The sequence below is a fragment of the Marmota flaviventris genome, chromosome 2, assembly GCF_047511675.1.
Source record: "Marmota flaviventris isolate mMarFla1 chromosome 2, mMarFla1.hap1, whole genome shotgun sequence".
In the NCBI taxonomy this organism is placed as follows: Eukaryota; Metazoa; Chordata; class Mammalia; order Rodentia; family Sciuridae; genus Marmota; species Marmota flaviventris.
Window position 1 is genome coordinate 46,901,183 of NC_092499.1, and position 24,220 is coordinate 46,925,402.

The 24,220-nt window shown below is 37.9% G+C and overlaps 1 protein-coding gene across 1 annotated transcript; it reads right to left on the minus strand.

Moving 5' to 3' along the window:
• Positions 1-1,429: 1,429 nt before the first annotated feature.
• Eapp (E2F associated phosphoprotein) lies at positions 1,430-24,012 on the minus strand. The gene is made up of 6 exons (XM_027929795.2): positions 23,850-24,012; positions 18,363-18,544; positions 17,026-17,121; positions 14,715-14,832; positions 11,223-11,333; positions 1,430-1,998 (listed from the first exon to the last, which is right to left on the minus strand). The coding sequence occupies exons 1-6, from the start codon at positions 23,921-23,923 to the stop codon at positions 1,722-1,724; spliced, it is 858 nt and encodes a 285-aa protein (XP_027785596.2). The 5' UTR covers positions 23,924-24,012; the 3' UTR covers positions 1,430-1,721.
• Between the last annotated feature and the right edge of the window lie 208 nt (positions 24,013-24,220).

Consider the following 24,220-nt stretch of genomic DNA (forward strand, 5'->3'; position numbering starts at 1 on the left):
ACCTAGGGCTTTGTACATTCTAAGCATGCTCTACCACTGAACTACATCCCCACCCACAAAACTCATTCTTTATTATCTTCCTGCCTCCACCTCCTTCATATAAACATCATTTAATCACTGGTTCCAACTCTTTCCATATAGCTTATAGAAAGCCCAGAAAGCAAGTAGTTGAGGACATTTTCCCTTGTGGAATATGCAGAGATCCCTTTTAAACCTTGTTGAGCTCTGATCCATGTGGGGAATCAGTGATCTAGCCCAGCTTTCAATTTTTTTTTTTTTTTTTTCAGTGCTGGGGATTGACATGGCTTTATGCATAGTGGGCAAGCATTCTATCACTGAACTGTATACCCAGTCCCCAGTGTTTTCTCATTTCACAGATGAGAAAACTGCACTTGCCTAGTATGCTTGAGGATCTGGATTCAATCTCCAGCATTCACCACAACTCCCCAAAAATCACATGAGATGAGAAAATTGTTTCTCACAAAAATAGACTTGCCCAAGATTAATGTTACAGAGCCCGTTTAAATACATTTCCTGTCTGTTTTCCTTTGTATCACATTTGCTCTATTAGAAACTATCTAATGTTTTTGGACAGTCCAAATCACTCCCTCTTTAAAAAGAGTAAAGTGCACATATGCCTACAATGCAACTTCCCCTCAAACTGCCACTAATGATTTTTATATTATTAATACTAAAAGAACATACTTTGGTTACTGCCAACAGAAGGAAAAAATGATAGGCACAAGAGGTAATAACAGGATTTTAAGTCCGAGAGGGAAATTGCTCTTCCTCAAGCATGAATTTTTATTTAAAAATGTACAATCATTACAGTTAGAACAATACCAACTCCATGGAATTGTAACAGTTGCTAAACACTGTCACTCCACAGTGGGGAGGGGGCAAGAATAATGATATTCCTTAGCAAAAACGATGCAGACAGAAGTCTGGGAAATAGTTTCTAATGTAATCGTATCAAGGTTATGAATGTAGATTGTTGTGCAGATGTTGTTTTTCAGTTTGGCAATGTGCATAGGTGGTAGAACCTTTAAGAGGTGGGGCCTAGTGGAAGGTAGATCACTAGGGTTACTGCCCTGGGAAGGGATTAATATAGTTCTCCAAGGACCTCAGTTAGCTTCCTCAGTTAGTCTTAGAGTAAGCCTAACCTCTGAATCCCTCTCTGGTTTCCTGTATCACCTTCTGATCTTTTCCTCTCAAATATGATTTGGCCATGATACCATCCTGCCGTTGACCATGATATGACCCAGCGGGGGAGGGGGGCCCTCACAGAGGCCAAAAAGATGGGAACAGCCATCTGCCTTTAGCCTCCAAAACTCTAAGCTTAATAAACTTCTTTTGTTCATAAAGCATTTGACCTCAGGTATTTTGTTATAGAAAGAGAAAAATGGATTAAGATACTCAGAAACAAAGATTAGTTATAACTCCAGAACATTTTAATTCTAAAGAGCCTTAATAAACAAAAACCCCAGTTTCCAAATGTCCATCAAAAAGGGAATGAATAATCAGTTCCGTCAGTATTCGTAAGAAAACTTAAGGAAAAGAAAAAGGTGAGGAGATAAAGTTTGATAACCATTCTTCACAAGATAAAATACTGCTTCCTCAAATATCTCAACATCAATTAATGATATGAATAGACAAAGGGAAAATAACTATACATATTTGCCTTAAATACAGTATTGGGTAATGCATGCTAGCTGAGCTGTTTAGGAATGGCTTGCTAAAACATTGAAAAAATGAAAGACTTCATCCTTGTCGTAGACTGCCACTTCTGTGGAACATTCTGTACACATGACTGGGTGATAGATTTCTTCCACTTCTGTCTCTGCCTGTTCTGCAGAATCTTCATGGTTAGACCTCATCTTCTTATAGCCCCGCCTCTTCTTCCTGTTCTCTGAGTTTTTATATCTCAGAACCTCCTCTTTGTTGACAGAACAATTCATCACGAACATTGCTCTATACTGAGTTTTGTAGGATTCATGCCTAAAAGGAAAATGAAATGGAGAATATGAATTTATTTTCTAAATTAACAGTTATTCTTTTAGATAAAATTGAGAAAACCAAAAACTGACTAAAATAAACATGGAAACAAAACAACAAATTTAAGGAAATCTAAAAGTTGTTTTAAAAATAGAAAGAAACTTTTTTTAAATTTTGTAGTTGTAGATGGGCAGAATGCCTTTATTTTATCTGTTCATTTTTATGTGGTACTAAGGATTGAACCTAGTGCCTCACATGTGCTAGGCAATCGCTCCACCACTGAGCCACAACCCCAACCCCAGAAGGAAACTTTTTAATGGACACTAGTATAAAACAATGATGTTATTCAATCCCTGGTACAAAAAAAAAATGTTATATTTGTAATAGATCTGCCAATTACCCTTATCTGATCATTACACATTATAAATATGTATTGAAATGTCATACTGTACCTCATAAATATGTACAATTACTTTGTAGCAATTAGAAGTCTATTTTTTTTTTTAGTTGGATACAATATTCTTAATTTACTTATTTATTTTTATGCGGTGCTGACGCTTGAACCCAGGGCCTTGCACGTGCTAGGCGAGCACTCTACCACTGAGCTACAACCCAGCCCCTAGAAGTCTATTTAAAAAAAAAGAAATCTATATCTTATTTATTTATTTAGGTACTGGGGATTGAACCCAGGGGTGCTTTGCCACAAAAAATTTCCATAGATACTGCAATATTTAATTGTATCAAGCCTAAAATAAAATGTGGAAGAAACTGAAATGTAAATTGGATAGTAGATACCCTCATACCCAGATTCAAGGTGGCTATACTTTGGCTAAAATCACAAACTCTCAGCCCTCTGTCTTCTTTACTTAGGTACTGGGTTTTGAACGCAGGGCCTCATGCATGCTAGGCAAGCTCTCTGTATCCCCAGACCTTTTTGTTTTTTATTTGGAGACAGGGTCTCGCCAAGTTGCCCAGGATGGCCCTGAACTCACAATCCTCTTGGCCTCAGGCTCCCAAATCACTGGGATTACAGACATGCACCAACATGCCCAGCTTCTACTACTTTAAAAGTAACTTTTATCCCGGGGTGGTGGGGGGGGGGGTTGAATTGCTCTTTAAACTTTTCATCTTCATACACAATATTTTTCCTTCTCAAGTTGCTATTCTTTTTTCCCCTTGAAAGTCATGCAACAGAAATACCTATCTGGCTAAAAACAGGGGTCTCACTAATTCTAAATGTTACTCTTCACCTTCTCCACTACCACAACCGCCAGGAATTAAGAACATACAAATTGGCTGGTGAAGTGGCACACACCTGTAATCCCAGCAGCTCAGGAGGCTGAAGCAGGAAGATACCAAGTTCAAAGGCAGCCTCAGCTACTTAGTGAGTTGCCCTAAGCAACTCAGGGAGACCTTATCTCTAAATAAAATACAAAAAAGGGCTGGGGATGTGCCTCAATAGTTAAGTGCCCCTGGGTTCAATCCCTGGTACAAAAAAAAAAAAAAAAAAGAACATACAAATTGGTGCTTCTCTGGTGTCATGGCTTGAATATGAGGCATTCCCCAAAAGCTCCTGTGTTAACATAGGAAATGTTCAGAGGTGAAATTAGATTATAAGAGCTATATCCTAATCAGCTCATCCTAGTTTGAATGAATTAGGCGGTAACTGTAGGTAGATAAGGTGTACTTGGAGAAGGTGAGTCACTGGGGCTGTGGTCTAGAAGGGTCCATCTTCCCTGGGACCCCTTCCCTGCTGCCCTGTTCTGAGCAGCTTCCTCTGCCACACCCTTCAGCCATGATGTTCTGTCTTACCCAGGGCTCAGAACAATTGCTTGGCATACCACGGACTGAACTTCTGACACCATGAGCCAAACTAAACTTATACACCTCTAGTTGTTCTTGTTCATATTTTGGTCATGGTGACAAAAGTTGATTAACAAACCTGGTAAAACAATCTTTCAAAAGTATGTTCAATGATAAAGAGTTCTAGTTAATTGTACATATGTGAGGAGGTACTTGGATGACTGCTCTGTCTCATAAGAATTTCGTATCACGTGCTCACAGTGTTTTTCCCTTTCTCTAGATTTCTTGCATATCAGAACAAATAATTTCTCTGAACTGAGTTCTTGTTTTGTTGTTTTTGTGTGTATATGGTTTTTTTGTTGTTGCTGTTGTTTAAAAAAAACCAAAACAAAACAAAACAGGATCTCACTATGTGGCCCAAGGTGGCCTTGAACTCATGGGCTCAAGCAAAAAATTGAGACCACAGACACACACTACCACATCCAGGTGTTCTTGACTCTATCTATCTACAAATTATATAATACACACCCTCACACTCAGGCTCTAAGTAGCCACACTTTAGCTAAAACCAGAAACTCTCAGCCCTTTGTCTTGTATTATTTGAAGTTTAAGTTACATGAGGACTCTGAGAAGTATCCATCTAATAAAAAAAGCTTCATGGTAGAGCACTTGCCTAATGTGTTAGGCACTGGTTTCAAGAGAGAGAGAAACAAAGAAAGAGAAAAAAAAAAAAAAAACTATCACTTTGGGGGGGGGGGAAACAATAACAACAAAAAAATCCCTTTTACTCTACTAGATTGGTTGTTGGGGTTTTTGTTTGTTTGTTTGTTTGTTTGTGTTTGTTGGTTTTGTTTTTTGTTACCAGGGATTGAAGCCAGGGGTGCTTATATTGAGCTATATATCCTAATGACTTTATTTTTTATTTTGAGACAGGGTCTTGCTAAGTTGCTTAGGGCCTCACTAATTGCCGAGGCTGCCTCAGCCTCACAAATCATTGAGATTACAGGTGTATACCACCATGCCCAGCTCTAGTTGGTTTTTGTTGTTGTTGTTTTTGTTTGTTTATTTGTTTGGTCTGTTTTGCTTATTTAGTTAGTTAGTTGTTGATAGACCTTTATTTTTCTATTTATATGTGGTGCTGAGAATCTAACCCAGTGCCTCACACATGCTAGGCAAGTGTGCTACCGCTGAGCCACAGCTCCAGCCCCTTGTTCTGCTTTCTTTGTTTTTGTGGTACTAGGGATTGAACCCAGGGGCACTCCACCACTTACTATATCTCCAGCCCGTTTTAAATTTTATTTTGAGACAGGTTCTCACTGAGTTGCACAGGCTGGCTTCAAATTTGCAATCCTGCCCAGCCTCCCCCATCTACTCCACTGTATCAGAACCCTACATTAATATGGAATAACAACTTTACCAAGACCAATTTCTACTATGAGATCATAAAGTAACTTAAGTATATGGCTGAATTGGTTACATACAAAGATATTTTCTTCATTTTATAATCTAGGTGTTAACTTACATGCTAAAAAGTTTGAGTTCATAAATAGAGTATAAAAACTGTATCTAGGGATGCAAGGTTGGTTCAACATATGGAAATCAATAAATTTAATTAATCACATCAACAGACTTAAAAACAAGAATCATATGATCATCTAACAGAAAAAGCATTTAACAAAATACAGGACCCCTTCATATTCAAAACACTAGAAAAACTAGGGATAGTAGGAAGATACCTCAACACCATAAAAGCTATATGTGTTTAACCCAAGGCCAACATAATTCTAAATGAAGAAAAACTAAAAGCATTCCCTCTAAAAACTGGAATAACACAAAGATGTGTTCTTTCACCACTTCTATTCAACATTGTCCTTAAAACTCTAGCCACAGCAATTAGACACGAAAAAGAAATTAAAGGATATGAATAGGGAAAGAAGAACTCAAACTGTCACTATATGCTGATGACATGATTCTGTAGTTAAAAGATACAAAAAAATTCCACCAGAAAACTTCTAGAATAAATGAATTCAGCAAAGTAGCAGGATATAAAATCAATACCCATAAATCAAATGCATTCCTATGTATCAGTGATGAATCTACTGAAAGAGAAAGTAGGAAAATGACCTCATTCACAATAACCTAAAAAAAAAAAAAAACCTTGGGAATCAATCAAACAAAAGAGGTGAAAGACCTCTACAATTAAAACTACATGGGGCTGGGATTGTGGCTCAGAGGTAGAGCACTTGCCTTTTGTGTGTGAAGCACTGGGTTCACACATATAAATAAATTAATAAAATAAAGGTTCATCAACATCTAAAAAGTATATTAAAAAAAAAAACTACAGAACACTAAAGAAAGAAATTGAAGAAGACCTTAGAAGATGGAAAGACTCCCTTTCCATGCTCCTAGACAAGAAGAATATAGTAAAAATGGCCATACTACCAAAAGCATTATACAGATTTAATACAATTCCTATTAAAATCCCAATGACATTCTTCATAGAACTAGAAAAGGCAAACATCGGGCTGGGGATGTGGCTCAAGTGGTAGCGCGCTCGGCTGGCATGCATGCGGCCCGGGTTCGATCCTCAGCACCACATACAAACAAAGATGTTGTGTCTGCCAAAAAATAAAAAATAAACATTAAAAATTCTCTCTCTCTCTCTTTAAAAAAAAAAAAAAAAAAAAAAAAAGATTTTAGAAAAGGCAAACATGAAATTCATTTGGAAAAATGAGACCCAGAATAGCCAAAGCAATCCTTAGCAAGAAGAGTGAAGCAGGTGGCATCACAATACCAGACCTTAAACTATACTACAAAGCAACAGTAACAAAAACAGCATGTTATTGGCACCAAGACAAGACACATAGACCAATGGTACAAAATAGAAGACACAGAAACAAACCCACATAAATACACTTATCATACTAGACAAAAGTGCCAAAAACATTCACTGGTGAAAAGATAGCCTATTCAACAAATGGTCCTGGGAAAATTGGAAAGCCACATGTAACAAAATGAAATTAAACCCCTCTCACCCTGCCCAAACTTCAACTCAAAGTGGATCACAGACCTAGGCACTAGAACAAAGACCTAGTGCCTAATATAACAAAAAGTAGGCCCAAATTGTCATCATGTCAGCCTAGGATCTGACTTCCTTAACAAAACTCCTAAAGCACAAGAAGTAAAATCAACAGTCAATAAATGGGATGGATTCAAACTAAAAGCTTCTTCTCAGCAAAGGAAACAATCAATAACATGAAGAGAGTTTCTACAGAATGGGAGAAAATATTTACCACATGTACCTCAGAGCATTAATCTCCAGAATATATAAAGAACTCAAAAAACACCACCAAAAAACCCAAATAACCCAATCAATAAATGGGCTAAGGAACTGAACAGACATTTACAGAAGAAACACAATCTATCAACAAATATGTGCAAAAATGTTCAACATCTTTAGCAATTGGAAAAATGCAAATCAAAACTACTCCAAGAGGGGCTGGGGATGTGGCTCAAGCGGTAGCGTGCTCGCCTGGCATGCGTGCGGCCCGGGTTCGGTCCTCAGCACCACATACAAACAAAGATGGTGTGTTCACCGAAAACTAAAAAGTAAATATTAAAAAAAAAAAAAAAAACTACTCCAAGATTTTATCAGATTGGCAATTATCAAGAATACAAGCAATAAGCCAGGTGCAGCAGCACATGCCTGAAATCCTAGTGCCTTGGGAGGCTGAGGCAGGAGGATTTTGAGTTTAAAACCAGCCTCAGTAACTTATGGAAGCCCCAAGCAACTCAGTGAGACCCTGTCTCTAAAATACAAAATAGGGCTGGCGATATGGCTCAGTGGTCAAGCACCTGAGTTCAATCCCCAGTACCACCCCCCACACACACAAAAAAAGAGTACAAGCAATAATAAGTGTTGGTGAGGATGTGGGGGGAAAGGTACACTCATACATTGCCGATGGGACTGCAAATTGGTGCAAGCACTATGGAAAACAGTATGGAGACACCTCAGAAAAAACTTAGACCCAGCTATCCACTCCTCAGTTTATACCCAAAAAACTTAAAATAAGCATTCTACAGTGACACTGCCATATCAATGTTTATAGCAGCTCAATTCACAATAGCTAAACTATGGAACCAACCTAGGTGTCCTTCAACCGATGAATGGATAAAGAAAATGTAGTATATATACACAATAGAATATTATTCAGCCTTAAAGAAGAATGTAATTAAGGCATCTGCTGATAAATGAATGGAGCTGGAGAATATCTTGCTAAGTGAAATAAGCCGATCCCCAAAAACCAAAGGCTGAATGTTTTATCTGATAGGTGTATGCTAATTCACAATAGGTTGCGGGATGGGGAGGCAGTGCTAGGGAAAAATAGAGTTAATTTAGATTAGGTAGAGGGGAGTGAAGAGGGGGTTGAGAGGGAAAGAAGGATAGTAGAATGAATCAGACATTATTACCTTACATAAAAATATAACTATATAACCAGTGAGATTCTATATCATGTACAACCAGAAGAATGAGAAATTATACTCCATCTATGTAGATGTATCAAAGTGCATTCTACTGTCATGTATAACTAATTAGAATAAATTTTTAAAAATCAAATTATAATACTTAAAAAAAATTAACTGTTGCAGAGAATCAGAAACCTTAAACTAGCTAATAAAAATAAACTAGACCAGCCAGGCAAAGTGGCTCATGCCTGTAATCCCAGTGGCTGGAAGGCTGAGACAGAAGGATCGCGAGTTCAAAGCCAGTCTCAGCAATTTAAGGAGGCCCTAACAAACTCAGTGAGACCCTATTTCTAAATAAAATACAAAATAGGAGTAGGGATGTGGCTCAGTGGTTGACTGTCCCCGAGTTTAATATCAAAAATAATAAATAAAAATATAAATAAATAAACAAACTAGAAAAGCAGGGTGTGGTGGTGCATACCTGTAATCTCAGCTACTCTGGAGGCTGAGGCAGTGGAATCACAAGTTCGAGGCCAGCCTCAATAACTAAGCAAGGACCTAAGCAACTTAGTAAGGCCCTGTCTCCAAGTAAAAAATACAAAGGGAATGGGATACAGTTTACTAGCAAAGCACCCCTGGTACCCAGTACCAAAAGAAAAAAGAAATCATCTAAATTGGAAAGGAAGAGGTAAAAGTAAATTACCTCAATTATCTCTGCTCAAGGACAGCGTGAACTTTTATGTAGAAAACCCTAAAGCTGGGGCTGGGGTTGTGGTTCAGTGGTGGAGCGTTCGCCTAGTACCAGCAAGGCCCTGGGTTCAATCCTCAGCACCACATAAAAACAAATAAATAAAATCAAGGTATTGTGTCCAACTACAACTAAAAAATAAAGAAAACCCTAAAGCTTACACATCTCACATACACACACATACACTCTCACACACACAAAAACCTGTTAGAGCTAATAAAAATTAAGCAAAGCTTCAGAAAATGTCACACATAAAAATAATTTTCTAGGGGCTGGGGCTGTAGTTCAGTGATAGAGCACCTGCCTTGCACGTGTGAGGCACTGGGTTCAATCCTCAGCACCACATAAAAATAAATAAAGATATTGTGTCCACCTACAACTAAAAAAAAAAAAAAGTTTAAAAAAAATAATAATTTTCTATACATTAATAGTGAATAGTCTGAGAAACAAAGTAGAACAGAGGTTACCAGGGGCTGATGGGACTGGAGAATAGGGAGTTATTATGTAATGGGTGCAGAGTTCCTGGGATGATCAAAAGTTCTGGAAATGGATGGCGGTGTTGGCTTCATCAGACTATGATAGCATTAATGCCACTGAATTGTATTCTTAAAAATAGTTAAAATTGTAAATTTTATATATAGTTTACCACAATAAAAAAGTGTATTTTAGAGATGTGACATAATAATAAATATATATTTGTGCTCTGCTTCCAGTTCCTATCACAGAGCTCCTAAAACACTTGCAATTTCCTGAGTGATAACGGCACCTTTTCTTATTACTATAACTTTTGATCTTGGGTCTGTCTCTGTCATAAGAGCTTCCAAGACTGTTAGAATCTGTGGAATAATTACAGTATATTTTATATGCTAATGAGATATGGAGGCTTGTCTTGCATCTAAAAAAACCCAGAAAAACCAAGCATGATTGATTGGAGAAGGGTTGGAACTTTTAGCTCCATACCCACCCAATCCTACCTCCAGGGAAGGGAAAAGAGCTAGAGATTGAATTAATCACTAATGGCCAATGATTTTGCCAATGGTGTCTATATAATGGAACATACCTATGCAATTAAACCCATAAAAGTAAAGGGTTCCAAAATCTTTCAGCCTGGTGAACACATCCATGTCCTAGGAGGGTATTACATCCCAAACCCCACAGACCTCCTGCAGTCAAGACCCTTCTGGATCTCACCCCTATATGCCTCTACATCTAGCTGTTTTGTTTGTATTCTTTATAATAAAGGAACCCCTAATTTATATTCAACTTGAATAGAAATGGAGGTAACTTGAGGACCTACTACTTGATTACTGGCATCTAAAAAAGTCTCTAGTCTTGTGAGAATGAACTTAACTTGTGGGGTTGATGCTAACTCCAGGTAGTGAGTCAGAATTAAATTAAATTGTAGGAACACAGCATACAGAAAATTGGAGAAATGCTTTGTGTGACGGGGGAAAAATCCCACATTTGTGAGTAGAGAAGTGATTTTTTCCTTTAAAAGATTATGTCATTCTACAACATCTATGCAATTTCACTGAATCCTATTATTACTAAGAAATGCTTTATTTAAAAGGCTACTTCTAGCTGGGTGTGGTGGTGTATCCCAGCGGCTCAGGAGGCTGAGACAGGAGGATCACAAGTTCAAAGCCAGCCTCAACAAAAGCAAGGTGCTAAGCAATTTAGCGAGACCCTGTCTCTAAATAAAATACAAAATAGGGCTGGGGATATGGCTCAGTGGTCAAATAACCCTTAGTACCAAAACAAAAACAAAAACAGAAACAAGGAGCTTAGAAACTCAGTGAGACCCTAGCTCCAAATAAAATATGAAATAGGGCTGGGGATGTGACTCAGTGGTCGAGTTCAATCCCCAGTACCAAAAAAAAAAAACCAATAAAAAGCTACTCTGGGCTATACATATTGCACAAGGGTGGAGTACTTGCCTAACATGTATAGGCCCTGGGTTTATTTCCCAGTGTCACACACACAAAAAAAAAACCCAATTAATTAATTAATTAATTAATTTTAAAAAGCTACTTTTTACACAACTATGCATAGTCAAAATTATCTGTAAAGAGATTAGTCACGTAACACAAAGGATATGGGTACAAAACCATAACAGAATTCCTGAGTATCAAAAGTCTATTTGTGATTTGAACAAAGGACTACCAATTTTTTTTTTCCCTATATGTGTGCTTAACCATTCATCCATTACCTTTGGCAATCAAGGCACAGTGTCGTCATGCAAGCTGGGCAATTCAAAACAGCATCACTATTTGGAACAGGCTGTTGATGACGTGGCCTCTGTAACCCAAAACCATGATAACTGGAATGCAAAAAGAAATTAAGAAAAAACACATTAAAGTCTTGCTTCTAATGCAAGTCTCCAATTAAAGGAAACATTAAGCCAGGTGTAGCAGCCCACACCCATAAACCAAGCTAATGGAGGGGCTAAGGCAGGAGAATCGAAAGTTTAAGGCCAACCTGGGCAATTCAATGAGTCCTGTCTCAAAATAAAATTTAAAAAGGGCTGGGGATGTAGCACAGTGGTAGAGCACCCCTGGGTTCAATCTCTATACTACCAAAAAAACCCAAAATTCCATCTTACATCATTGACAAATTTTGTTACCAGACTAAAGAACTACACTGTAAGTTCCTTGACCATCTCAATATTATTTACAGCACTTAAGGGCTGGAGCTAAAGTACAGTGTCAGAGCATTTGCCTAGCACATGTGAGGCACTGGGTCCAATCCTTAGTACTACATAAAAATAAACAAAATAAAGGCATTCTGTCCATCTACAACTACAAAAAAGTTTTAAAAGTTATTTTAAAATATATTACTTATAGCATTTAAAATGTTCATCCCATGGCTATGAGTAATCAAAAAATATTCATTAAATAAACACAGGGGGCAAAGGAAAAAGTGATGTATAAATGGAACAAGAAGAGAAAAACTGAACAAGGCTCGAGAGCAAAAGCTAAAGATGGTATACAAAGATCCCCCACCAATAGTAATCTCTCCAAACTTAAAAAATATAGATATCTGGACCCTACCAGAGATGAAACAAATCCTCCTAGGTGTTAATCATGTAGCTCAGGAATAGAACACATGCCTAACATGTGAGAGGCACATCCTCAGCATTACATAAAAAAAACCACCTCAAATAAGATTCAAAGGTCTGCATTTCAATCTCTCCTGGTGATTCTGAAACATAACAGGTTAGCAAAGCACTAGATAATGATGGTAAGTTGCCTACCTTTTAGTTCTATGACAACTCAGCCTTTACATCAAAATAAAATTTGTAAAACACTGTATACTACTAGTGGAAATGCAAAATGCTTCAGTCATTGTAGAAAATAGTGGTGGTCCCTCAAAAAGTTAAATTCAGCCAGGCACGGTGGCACATGCCTGTAATTCCAGCAGCTTGGGAGGCTGAGACAGGAAGATCACAAATTCAAAGCCATCCTTGGCAAAAAGCAAGGTACTAAGCAACTCAGTGAGACCCTGTCTCTAAAAAAATATAAAATAGAGCTGGGGATGTGCTCAGTGGTCAAATGTCCCTGAATTCAATCCCCAGTACTACCCCCCACCCCCCCCAAAAAAGATTAAATACAAGGCTTGGGGTACAGCTCAGTGGTAGGGTACTTTCCTAGCACATGTGAGGTCCTGGGTTTGATCCCTAGTACCATACAAAAGTTAAATATAGAATTACCATATGATGTAACAGTTCCATTCCTGGGCATGTAACCAAAAGAAATGAAAGTACAGACGTAATAGATAACTGTACACCAATATTCACAGCAACACTATTCCCAATAGTCAGAAGGAGAAACAACACAAATGTTCCTCAATGAATGAATGGATAAACAAACTGATCTATGTATATACATACAAGGAAATATTATTCAGCTATAAAAAGGAAAGAAGTAGTAATATATGCTACAATGTAGATGAACCTCAAAAAGATGATCCATCAATTTCAGGTTATGTGAATTTTTTTTTTTTTAAAGAGAGAGAGAGAGAGAGAATTTTTTTTTTTTAATATTTGTGTTTTTTTTTTAGTTTTCAGTGGACACAACATCTTTGTTTGTATGTGGTGCTGAGGATCGAACCCAGGCCGAATGCATGCCAGGCGAGTGCGCTACTGCTTGAGCCACATCCCCAGCCCTTGGTTATGTGAATTTTAAAAAATCTAATTTGTGAATGGAACAAATCAGGTGCTAAACAATATCTTCTCTTCATCCACAAATACAAAAAGTCACATATTGTAGAATATTCCATTAGCTGAACTATCAAAAATGGTAAATCCACTGAGATAGAACACAGATCTGGAACACAATATGTGTTCCCATATTCCCAGGGGATATGGGAAGAGAGAGAAAAACTATTTAATGATACAGGATTTTCCTTTTGAGATGATAAAAATTATAAAAATGGTTTGAAACTAGACAGAGGTAGTGATACACACCACTGTGAATATAATAAACATCACTAGATTGTTCACTTTAAAATGGATACTTTTGCCAGGTACAGTGGTGCATGCCTGTAATCCCTATTATTTGGGAAGCTGAGGCAGGAGGCTTCCAAGTTTTGAGGCCAGCCTCAGCAACTTAATGAGAGCCTATCTCAAAAAAATAAAAAGGGCTGGGGATGTAACTCAATACACCCCTGGGTTCAATCCCAAGTAATGAAAAAAAATGCTATATCCATGTAAGAATATACCACAAAAAAATCCCACATACAATAATAATTCAATAATTAAAATAATAATAGTAATCATAGAAGGGAGATCAATAGAGTAGAGCAAGCAAATCAGAAAAAGGGAAGAGAGAAAAGAGAAAGTACTAGGGAATGAGACTGATCAAATTATGTTAATACATGTACAAATATGGCATAAGGAATCCCACTATTATGTATAATCATAATGCACCAACAAAAAATATATAAATAAATAAATAAATAAAACAGTCAATTTCAGGTTATGTGAATTTTAAAAAACCTAATTTGTGAATGGAACAAATCAGGTGCTAAACAATATCTTCTCTTCATCCACATAAACTTTTTTTTTTTTTAGTTGTAGTTGTCAATACCTTTAATTTTTCATTTATTTTTTTATGTGGTGCTGAGGATCGAACCCAGGGTCTCATACACGCTAGGTGAGTGCTCTACCACTGAGCCACAACCCCAGCCCCACATAAACTCTTAATCTCAATGTAATTTAAAATTGTGTCTATCTGTGGATTGTGGTGGCGCATACCTGTAACCCCAGCAGCTTGGGCGGCTGAGACAGGAGAATTTAGAGTTCAAGGCCAGCCTCAGTAACTCTGAGGCACTAAGCAAGTCAGTGAGACCCTGTCTCTAAATAAAATAAAAAACAGGGCTGAGAATGTGGCTCAGTGGTCAAGTACCCCCTGATTTCAATCCCTGGTACCAAGAAAAAATTGTGTCTATCTGAAAAAAATCAGTTTTGTTTCTTGAAGGGAGAGACTGACTACAGCAGGTTGAACTCAACAGTAGTTTTTAAAAATGAATTGTTTAATAAAATTTGCTGGTTATTTTCAAAATAAATTTGCAGGTTTTTTCTTCAAACCTCTTTGTTGATATGTGTATATAAACATAAACATATATAAAATACAAATGTAGTAAAAATCATTTTTCAACCATTTTTTCCTAAAGAGTCTAAATATTAAATTTAAATTCTTACCCCCTTCTCTGTGCATCAACCCAGGCCTGGTCTCTATTATCTTTTTCAGGATCATATAGTAATTCATCATTTGTTGGAATCCTGTGTCGTTTCTTCTTTTTCTTCTTGGTCACCTGTGCTAATGTTTTTAAAAGTTAAGGATATAGCTAAGTATCGTTGGTAAAGTTCACATTTCTTTAACATAAAATAAAGAATCTCCTGTTTATCAAGCTACGTATATCAAGCTATGTATTTATTTTAATTATCCTTAAAAAGAAAAAAATTGGGCTGGGGATGTGGCTCAAGCGGTAGCGCGCTCGCCTGGCATGCGTGCTGCCAGGGTTCCATCCCCAGCACCACATACAAACAAGGATGTTGTGTCCGCCGAAAACTAAAAAATAAATGTTAAAATTCTCTCTCTCTCTCTCTCTCTAAAAAAAAAAAAAAAAAGAAAAAAAATTTTTTTCTCTTTTTTCTGTGGGGAGGGTAACTGAGGATTGAACCCAGGTGGGCTCTACCACTGAGCTACATGCTCAGCCCTTCTTGTTTTTTGTTTTTTGTTTTTTTTAGACAGTATCTCACCAAGTTATCAAGGCCAGCCTGGGCAACTTAGTGAGACCCTGTCTCAAAATAAAAAGTAAAAAGGCCTAGGGATATAGTGCATCAGTAGAGCAACCTGTATTAAATCCCTAATATCAGAAAAAAATAATTGGAATACAGGGCTGGGAGCATAGCTCAATAGTAGAATGCTTGCCTAGTATGCTCAGGGCCCTGGATTTGATCCCCAGAACAAGGAAGGAAAAAGAAAAGGAAAAGAAGAAAGAAAGAAGCTAGGCATAGTAGCACATGCCTGTAATCCCAGCTGCTCTGGAGCTAAGGCAGGAGGATCACAAATTCAAGGCCAGTCTAGGAAACTTAAATTAGACTCTGTCTCAAACTAAAAAATAAAAATGACTGGGGATGTGGCTCAGTGGTAAAGCAGTCCTGGGTTCAAACCCCAGAACTGCAAAACAATTAAAAAAGAAAGAAAAAAGGGCTGGAGTTGTGGCTCAGTGGTAGAATGCTCGCTTAGCACGTGCAAAGGACATGGGTTCGATCCTCAGCACCACATAAAAATAAATAAAATAAAGGTATTGTGTCCAACTACAACTAAAAAATAAATATTTTTAAAAAAAGAAAGAAAGATTGGGGCTGGGGATGTGGCTCAAGCGGTAGCATGCTCCGCTGGCATGCGTGCGGCCCGGGTTCGATCCTCAGCACCACATACAAACAAAGATGTTGTGTCCGCCAAAAACTGAAAAATAAATATTAAAATATTTTAAAAAAAAAGAAAGAAAGAAAGAAAAAACCCACAGCTATCTACGTATATTAGACTTCTGTTTGTTCTGTTTTGTAGTACTAGGGATTGAACCCAGGTGTGTTCTAAAACTGAGCTACATTCCCAGCCCTTTTTTAATTTATTTTATTTTGAGATGGGGTCTCTAGGTTGCCCAAGCTAGACTGGACCTTGTGATCCTTCTGCCACAGTCTCCCAAGTGATGAAATTATAGGCATGTGACACCATATCTAGCACATACATTACTTTTTAAATTTATTCTAGCACACCAATATTTTAAGTAATGACATAAAAGTATAAAACGTCCTTTTAAATATAAATTTGTTATTTTGTATATTCCAGTGTAACTCCTTATATAATTAGCTTTCCCAACTAAATATAATTAATTTTTCCAAATTAGGAAAATTCTTCAGGAAAGTAAAAATTCAGAAAAAATGCATGTGAAAACAAATGTTGAGCCAGGCAAGTGGCACATGCCTGTAATCCCAGAAGCTCTGGAGGCTAAGGCAGGAGGATCTCAAGTTCAAAGCCAGCCTCAGTAAAAGCAAGGCATTAAGCAACTCAGTGAGACCCTGTCTCTAAATAAAACACACACAAAGAAAGGGCTGGGGATGTGGCTCAGTGGTTAAGTACCCCTGGGTTCAATCCTCAATACCAAAAAAAAAAAAGGTATAAAGAAAACAAATGTTGTTAGTCTGAAGGACCTAGAAGGAGTCTGGGGAAAGATCCCTGAGCCCTGAGCCCTGAGCAGGGGAAGTACTGAGTCAGGACACATTCTCCCCTTCCCTAGCATACCCATGCAGTGCTACTGATAATGCCATGTACTCATAAGTCTTTGTTCCCAGCTTTTATTACTAATCAATCCTCTTTCTATTTTCACATCAACCACCTAAAATTTCTTAAAAAATAAAACTCAAAGAAAAATCCTAATATCAACTAGTAGGTAAACCTTTTTCATAAAATATTACTGCTAAGGCTGATAGATATGTTATTTACCTGATTTGTCTTCATCCTCAGAATCTGAATCAAAATATATATCATCGTAATACTTCGCCGGAGCTATTCCAACTTTATTATTTCCTGAAGAAGACCCTATGAAAACCAGAAATGAAGTTTATAGACTAATCATACATAATTCATAAGAAAAAACCTCCATGTCTTCTTTTATTACTACAAAGTAATATCAGCTTATTCACAATCTCATTTGGATGGTTAAATATTTTCACATAGTGACATACTTTATTTTATGCTCTATGCAATTACAGAAAACTGCCCCCCCACCTTAATTTTAGTGTTCTAAATCTTTTTTCCTTCCCAAAAATCTAATTAATTTTTTAAGGGGCTGGGGTTCAGCAGTAGCACACTTGCCTGGCATGTGTGGGCACTGGGTTCAATTCTCAGCCCCACATATAAATAAATAAATTAAATAAAGGTCTATCAATAACTAAATAACCACCTTTTCAGCTTGCCCATATACAAATCTCTATCTTTCAGACAGGGAGTGCACTGTGAAGAACAGGGAATGAGTATCTTGTTTTAAGGGAGCTTAATGGAAAGAAAAGCTCTAAGGAAAGGCAAGGGAATGACGAAGACACACTTTTCCTCTCTTCAACTGTACTCAGTTCCATACTGTTACCTATACTTATATCATCACATGCCTGTCTCCCTCATTCTTCCTCTAATTAACACTTGCTTTAGTTGTTGTTGTTGTTATTATTATATGCTTTCAGTTCTTACCAGTTAATACATAAAATACCAATATAGTAACATGAAAACCAGTGCTGAAGAGTCCTACTTTCACAAATTAGATTTTGGGTCAGGTACATTTAACAAAAAGACCAAATTTAAAATATAAAATGTTTTATTACTTACTAAAATAGGAATTTATGATGATACATCATTAAATCTGCCATCAGTGACATCTAATGTTCAAAATACCTATAAGACTCATGTGTCTTTTTTTTAATCCTTGAGTAAAAACTACAAAAGGACATTATCCAAATAAATAATGCTAAATAATGTCTTTTCAGCAACGCATGACATTTTCCCATAGTCATCAAAGAAAACTCTGGTTCAGTTGCCAAACATAATTCCTTCACCCAATTAGTATTTACTGTGTGTGCACCTATAGAAAGTTCTGGAAACACAGAGCATGAGTAAGCTTCCTATCCTATGGAGCTTATAAAAATAGGTATAAAAACCGAATCAAAAGCGTATCTGTTCCAGGGCTGGGGTTGTGGCTCAGCAGTAGAGCTGCTAGCACGTGCCAGGCCCTGGGTTTGATTCTCAGCACTGCATGTAAATACATAAATAAATAAATAAATAAAGCATACCTGTTCCTAGAGAAGATAATTTGTCCTCCATTGTTTTTATGGTAGAATTCAATTCAGCTTCCATTTCTTTTTCAAATTCATCTTCACTAGATGACTCACTTTCTCCAGTAAGACATTCTCTGATGAGTTTTCGTTTTTGGTCTGGAGTTCCATGTAAAAGCACATCCACTTCATCTTCAGAGCTAAATACATATACATATATAAATATTAAAAAATTAAAATCACTCAAAATTCATTCTCATCATCTCACTGTTTAATTATTTTGACTTTACAAGGTTACATTTGATATTATATACAGCAATTCTCACTTGGTAAATCAATTGTCTTGCTTATTTCCATTTATTTATCTATCTACCTACCTATCTATGTATTTAGTTATTTACAAATGGAGTCTATGTGCCCAGCATGACCTCAAACTTATGGGCTCAAGTGATCCTTCTGCCTCAGCCTCTCAAGTAGCTGGGACTACGGTGTGTGCCAACAGAGTACTTGACTCCAAATTTTTTAAAGTCTATATAACATTTCCTCTTATAGATTCCATACATTTATTTCTAAATTCTTTGTTATTAAATGTTACAATGAACATTTCTGTGTAGGTAACTTCTTTAGGATAAATGTCTAGAACTAGATACAAACATCATTCTGACTTATTGTATTATCACATTACTTTCAAAAATCATTGTACCAATTCATAATTCCATCAAAAATAAAAAGTTTACTTCACAGAACTGGCAGCTTTTTAAGTTCTGAATACTTAAATAAGACATATACGGGTGTCGGGGTTGTGGTCAGTAGTATAGTGCTTGCCTAGCACATGTGAGGCACTGGGTTCAATCCTCAGCACCACATATAAATAAATAAATAAATGGTATTGGGTCCATCTACAACTAAAAAAAAAATTTAAAGCTATGAAATGTTAACAAAGTAAATTAAATGCCTGTAAAATTTTCAATGTAATTTGTAGTACATAAATAATATTCAATTACTCACAGACTAGTAAACAGATACAGAATATTCCTGATTTGACTTCTCTGTTCTCTGTTATAGAATAGTGCTTTTGCCGGGCATGATGGCATACACCTACAGTCACAGCTGCTCAAGAGGCTGAGGCAGGAGGATGGAGAAAGTTCAAGGCCAGCCTCAGTAATTTGCAAGATTCTAACTTAAAATAAAAGGGGTTCAGAGTGTAAGCACCCCTGGATTCAATCCCCAGTACTGGAAGGAAAAACCAAAAGTAAATCAGAAAAATGCAATTCACACCAATTTCAATAAAGACTGAGGCTTTAGCCATTACCACTATTTTCATTCAGGTCCTTTTAGCCCTGCTTGTACTACTATAAGTTAAGGATCTCTAGGCCTCCAAACTCATCATTTTCACTCCACCCTTAATCCTATTGCCAGACTATTTTTCCTAAAGAACTCTCATCTCACCACTACCCAACTCAGGAGCCTTCCATGGTCAATCCTCTGAGCACACCATTAAAAATACCCTTCAATCCCAGAGGCTCAGAAGGCTGAAGCAGAAGGATTGTGAGTTCAAAACCAGTCTCAGCAAAAGCAAGGTGCTAAGCCACTCAGTGAAACCCTGTCTCTAAATAAAATACAAAATAGGGCTGGGGATGTGTCTCAGTGATCCAGTGCCCCTGAGTTCAAGCCCCAATACACACACACACAAAAAAAAAAAAAAAACTGACTCCAACTAATCTTATCAACTTTACCTTCCACTCTTTTTTTTTTTAAAGAGAGAGAGAAATTTTTTAATACTTATTTTTCAGTTTTCAGCAGACACAACATTTTTTATTTTTATTTTATGTGGTGCTGAGGATCGAACCCAGCGCCCCGCGCATGCCAGGTGAGCCACATCCCCAGCCCACCACTCTTGCCCTCTATCTAGCTACCTTGGTCTTAAACAAGGGGCAATTTTCCCTCCCAGGGCATATTTAACATGACTAGAGAAATTTTTGATTGTCACCACTGGGCACAGGGAGAATAGGCTACTTGCACACAGTGGCTACAGGCCAGGGATGCTGTTAAATACCCTATAACGCTCAAGATATCCCCTGCAAGTGGATCACAGTGGCACATGCCTGTAATCCCAGAGGCGCAGGAGGATCATGAGTTCAAAGCGTGCCTCAGCAAAATCGAGGCACTGAATAATATTATTTAGAGATCCTATCTCTAAATAAAATACTCAGTAGTCACATGCCCCTGAGTTCAATCCCTAGTACCAAAAACAAAACAAAACAAAAAAAAAGATATCCCCCAACCAAAAAGAATTATCTGACCCAATATGCCATCCAGTGCTGTCAAGTTTGAGAAACTCTGATCCTATAATCCAGTGTTTCAAAAGTATGAAATGTAAATTATTTTAAGTAGTAGCAGGATGATCAGCCCAATAAGTTAACACTGAATTCACTGCTGAAGGGAATGTGAAATAGTACAGCTTGGCAGTTTCATATAAAACAAAACATGCAACTATTACACAACCCAAACCTTTGTAACTCCTAGGCATTTACCCACCCCCAAAAAAATGAAAACTTAAGTTCACCCAAAAACCTATACATGAATATTTATAACAGCTTTATTCTCAACAGCCAAAACTAGAAACAACTCAAATGTCATTCAATGAGTAAACTGTGGAATACTACTCAGCCATTTAAAAAAAAAAAAAAAGGAATGAACTAGTGATACATGCAACAACCTGGATGAATCTCTAGAGAATTATGCTGAGTGAAAAAGAGCCAAGCCCAGAAGGTTACACAGTGTATGGTCCCATTCACGCAGCATTCCTAAAATGACAAAATTATAGAAATGGAGAAAAAATTAGTGGCTGCCAGGAGTTAGGTAGGGCATGGAGGTGAGAAGGAAGTGGGCATAACAGTTAAAGAGCAGCAAGAGGGATCCATGTGGTGATAAAATGTTCTGTATTTTGACTGTCATGGTCCATCTCCTAGCACTATAGTTTTCTAATATGTTAACATTGGAGAAAACTGTGAAATGTATATGGGATCTCTATATTATTTCTTACAACTGCTTGTGAATCTATAATAACTTCAAAATAAAAAGTTTTTAAAAAATTGAATCAGAAGACAAGAGCATTCCTCTTTTTGCAATTTTTCTCCATTCCTTGTAGTTATTTCAAGACAAGTCATAGTCTTTAGCACTGCTGGAAGAGGCAAAACAAGCTCTGCATATTCTTGCTGAGTTTGCCAAGAATGCAAGGTTCTGACCACTCTTCACTCAGGCCATTTCTCAGCATTGTGTTTGCAGCAAGCAACCCTGAGGAATGAGATAATGTTTCCTTCCAGCAGAGAGAGTAGGTTTATTTATTGTCAGCTTTGAAAGAGGTGATTCTCTTAAGTATTCTTTAATCACCATACAAACCCACAGAATATGCAGATTCATCTAGCACGATCCCTTCTTGGAACCCCTGTAAGATGGAAAAGTAAGAGCAACCAACATGACATGATGCTTGCTATGCTACTTGTAGTCTTTTCTCTGACCCAGAAGTCTCATATCTTCTGCCAGCTTCCATCAAACAGCAACAGGCTTTGATATTTGTTTAATTAGTGTAAAAATAAATCTTAACAGAGACTTCTCAACCATCTAACACCAATATCTCCTTTTTCTTTCCTTTTTTTTTGGGGTGGTGGTGGTGGTAGTAACTAGGGATTGAACCCAGAGGCATTGTACTACTGAGCTACATCACCATTCTTTTTTATTTTGAGACAGGATCTCACTAAATTGCTGAGGATAGCCTCGAACTTTCAATCCTCCTGCCTCAACCTCCAGAGCAGTCATCACCCCAACACCAATCTCTTTTTAAAATAACATTGAGGTCAGAGCCCTCAGCAAGCAATGCTGTCTAATAACATTATTTTCTTTTCACAATATTTATAATTACCTTACCGGTGACAACTGTCATAGGATTATAAAGCTTCCTTAAAGAAATTTAATTTCAACTGGGCACAGTGGTGCACACCTGTAATCCCAGCTGCTTGGGAGACTGAGGCAGAAGGACTTAAAAGTCCCAGGTCAGCATCAGCAATTTAGGGAGAACCTCTCTAAAAATAAAATTCAAAAAGGTCTGGGGGTATGTGGGGGGGGGTGTGGCTCAGTGGTAGAGAACCCCTAGGTTCAATCCACAATGGGGCAGGGTACAAAAAAATTTAACTATAAAAATGTAATTGACTGGCTGGGATTGTGGCTCAGAGGTAGAGCGCTCGCCTAGCATGTGTGAGGCACTGAGTTAGATCCTCAGCACCACATAAAGTAAAATAAAGACATTGTGTCCACCTATATCTAAAAAATAAACACTAAAAAAGTAATTGACCTTAAGAAAAATATTAAGTCAATAACAACACAGGTGTACATGGAGAGGATAACAGAATAACTCAAATCCAGAAACACTGCTATATTCCAATCAAACTAAATATAAACTGAATTACTAAGTAATGTAGCTCCTTTCACAGTCAATACCTATTAACTGAAACTCTTTTTCACAGGGAATCTTACTATCCATTCTCACTCTTCACCACAGAAATCCTTTCAGCAGTCTGGTCTTCCATGTCTACAATTGTTCCCCAGGACAATGAGGAACCATTGTGAACGAATAAAGTGCTTCACAGAAAGCTTCATCAGGCAGAATTAACTTTTTAAAGTTTATGAATATGACCCACTGACAGCTAAAGAAATAGCTAAAAGATTTTCACAGGAAAATCTTTTGACAATATAACTACAAGTTTCTTTCAAGTAGGATAAATCCTCTCTTCTGGAAATTCCCATTTCATCTGTGTCTATTTCGGTCCATCATTTTCTAAAATGCTCCTCCAAAATATATACATCATCTCACTAACCCTATACAATGTAAGCCTTTGAAAACCAAGGCTTTTAGTGATTTACCTCTGTAGCCCACAACAAACATACAGTAGTAAAATTGCCTGTTCAATATTCCCTTATTTCTGTTTCACAGGTCAGTCTTTTAGATGGACACTTCAGAGATTGGGGCTGTAGCTCAGCGGTAGAGGACTTAACCAGGCATGTGTGATAGCGGCTCTGGGTGACTAAAAAAAGGCACTTCACATTAAGTCCTTTGACCATCACTATACACTTACGATATATCTCCATACTTATTATATTTCCTTTTTCATAGATGTAAAACCGAGGAAAAGTGACTTGCCTTGGGTCACACTGCTAGCAAAATGTAGAGGCGGAATTCAATCTCACGGTCTTTATAGATTTACGCTTGGCCCCCAGTGACTCCGGAAAAGCCCTCTTCCTGGCGCTGACGTCTGGCCCGCCTCCCCAAGGGCTGCGCGACCCCACCAGGAGCCCCCGTTGGCCTCCCACAACCGCAGTGGGGTGCTAGGGGCCCCGAGCCTCTGAGCCGACAGTCGGCACAAGCCAGGGAGGGGCAGCAAATGGAGGCGCTCAAAGGGTGAGCCTCAGCCGGAAATCTTAGTAAACTATGGCGGGTCGGGGGCCCACCTGCTCAAAGCTGGCTCCTCGTCGCTAGGCTCTTCAACCGCGTAGGGGTCGTAGTCATCCTGCAGCCGGTTCATGGCGGCCTAAAGGTGCCTACACAGTCCACTGCCTGTCAGTAGCGTCTCTGTTTACTCCGCGGGTACCTCCCTAAAGCGTCCCCGACTCCACTTCCGCCCGCACTTCCGGTCCTCTCTGCGCTCCAGCGCAGTTGGTCCCAGTGGTGGGTGGAGCAGGGGTTCCGGGAGATGCGGTGTGGGGTCATCTCAGGCCCCTTCGCAGCTTCTTCTTAGGTGAAAATAATAAACAGTACCCTCATGAGTGGCAGTCTCTGAAATGGATCCTCTACAGTCAGTGTCTTACTTGACTTACGAAGC

Coding starts and splice junctions, on each gene's coding strand:
- Eapp (XM_027929795.2), bottom strand. CDS start 23,923: ATGAACCGGCTGCAGGATGACTACGACCCCTACGCGGTTGAAGAGCCT. Junction 14,833..17,025: donor TGAGGATGAAGACAAATCAG/GTAAATAACATA, acceptor TAAAAACATTAG/CACAGGTGACCAAGAAGAAA. Junction 1,999..11,222: donor CTGTGCCTTGATTGCCAAAG/GTAATGGATGAA, acceptor TTTTCCTTTTAG/GCATGAATCCTACAAAACTC.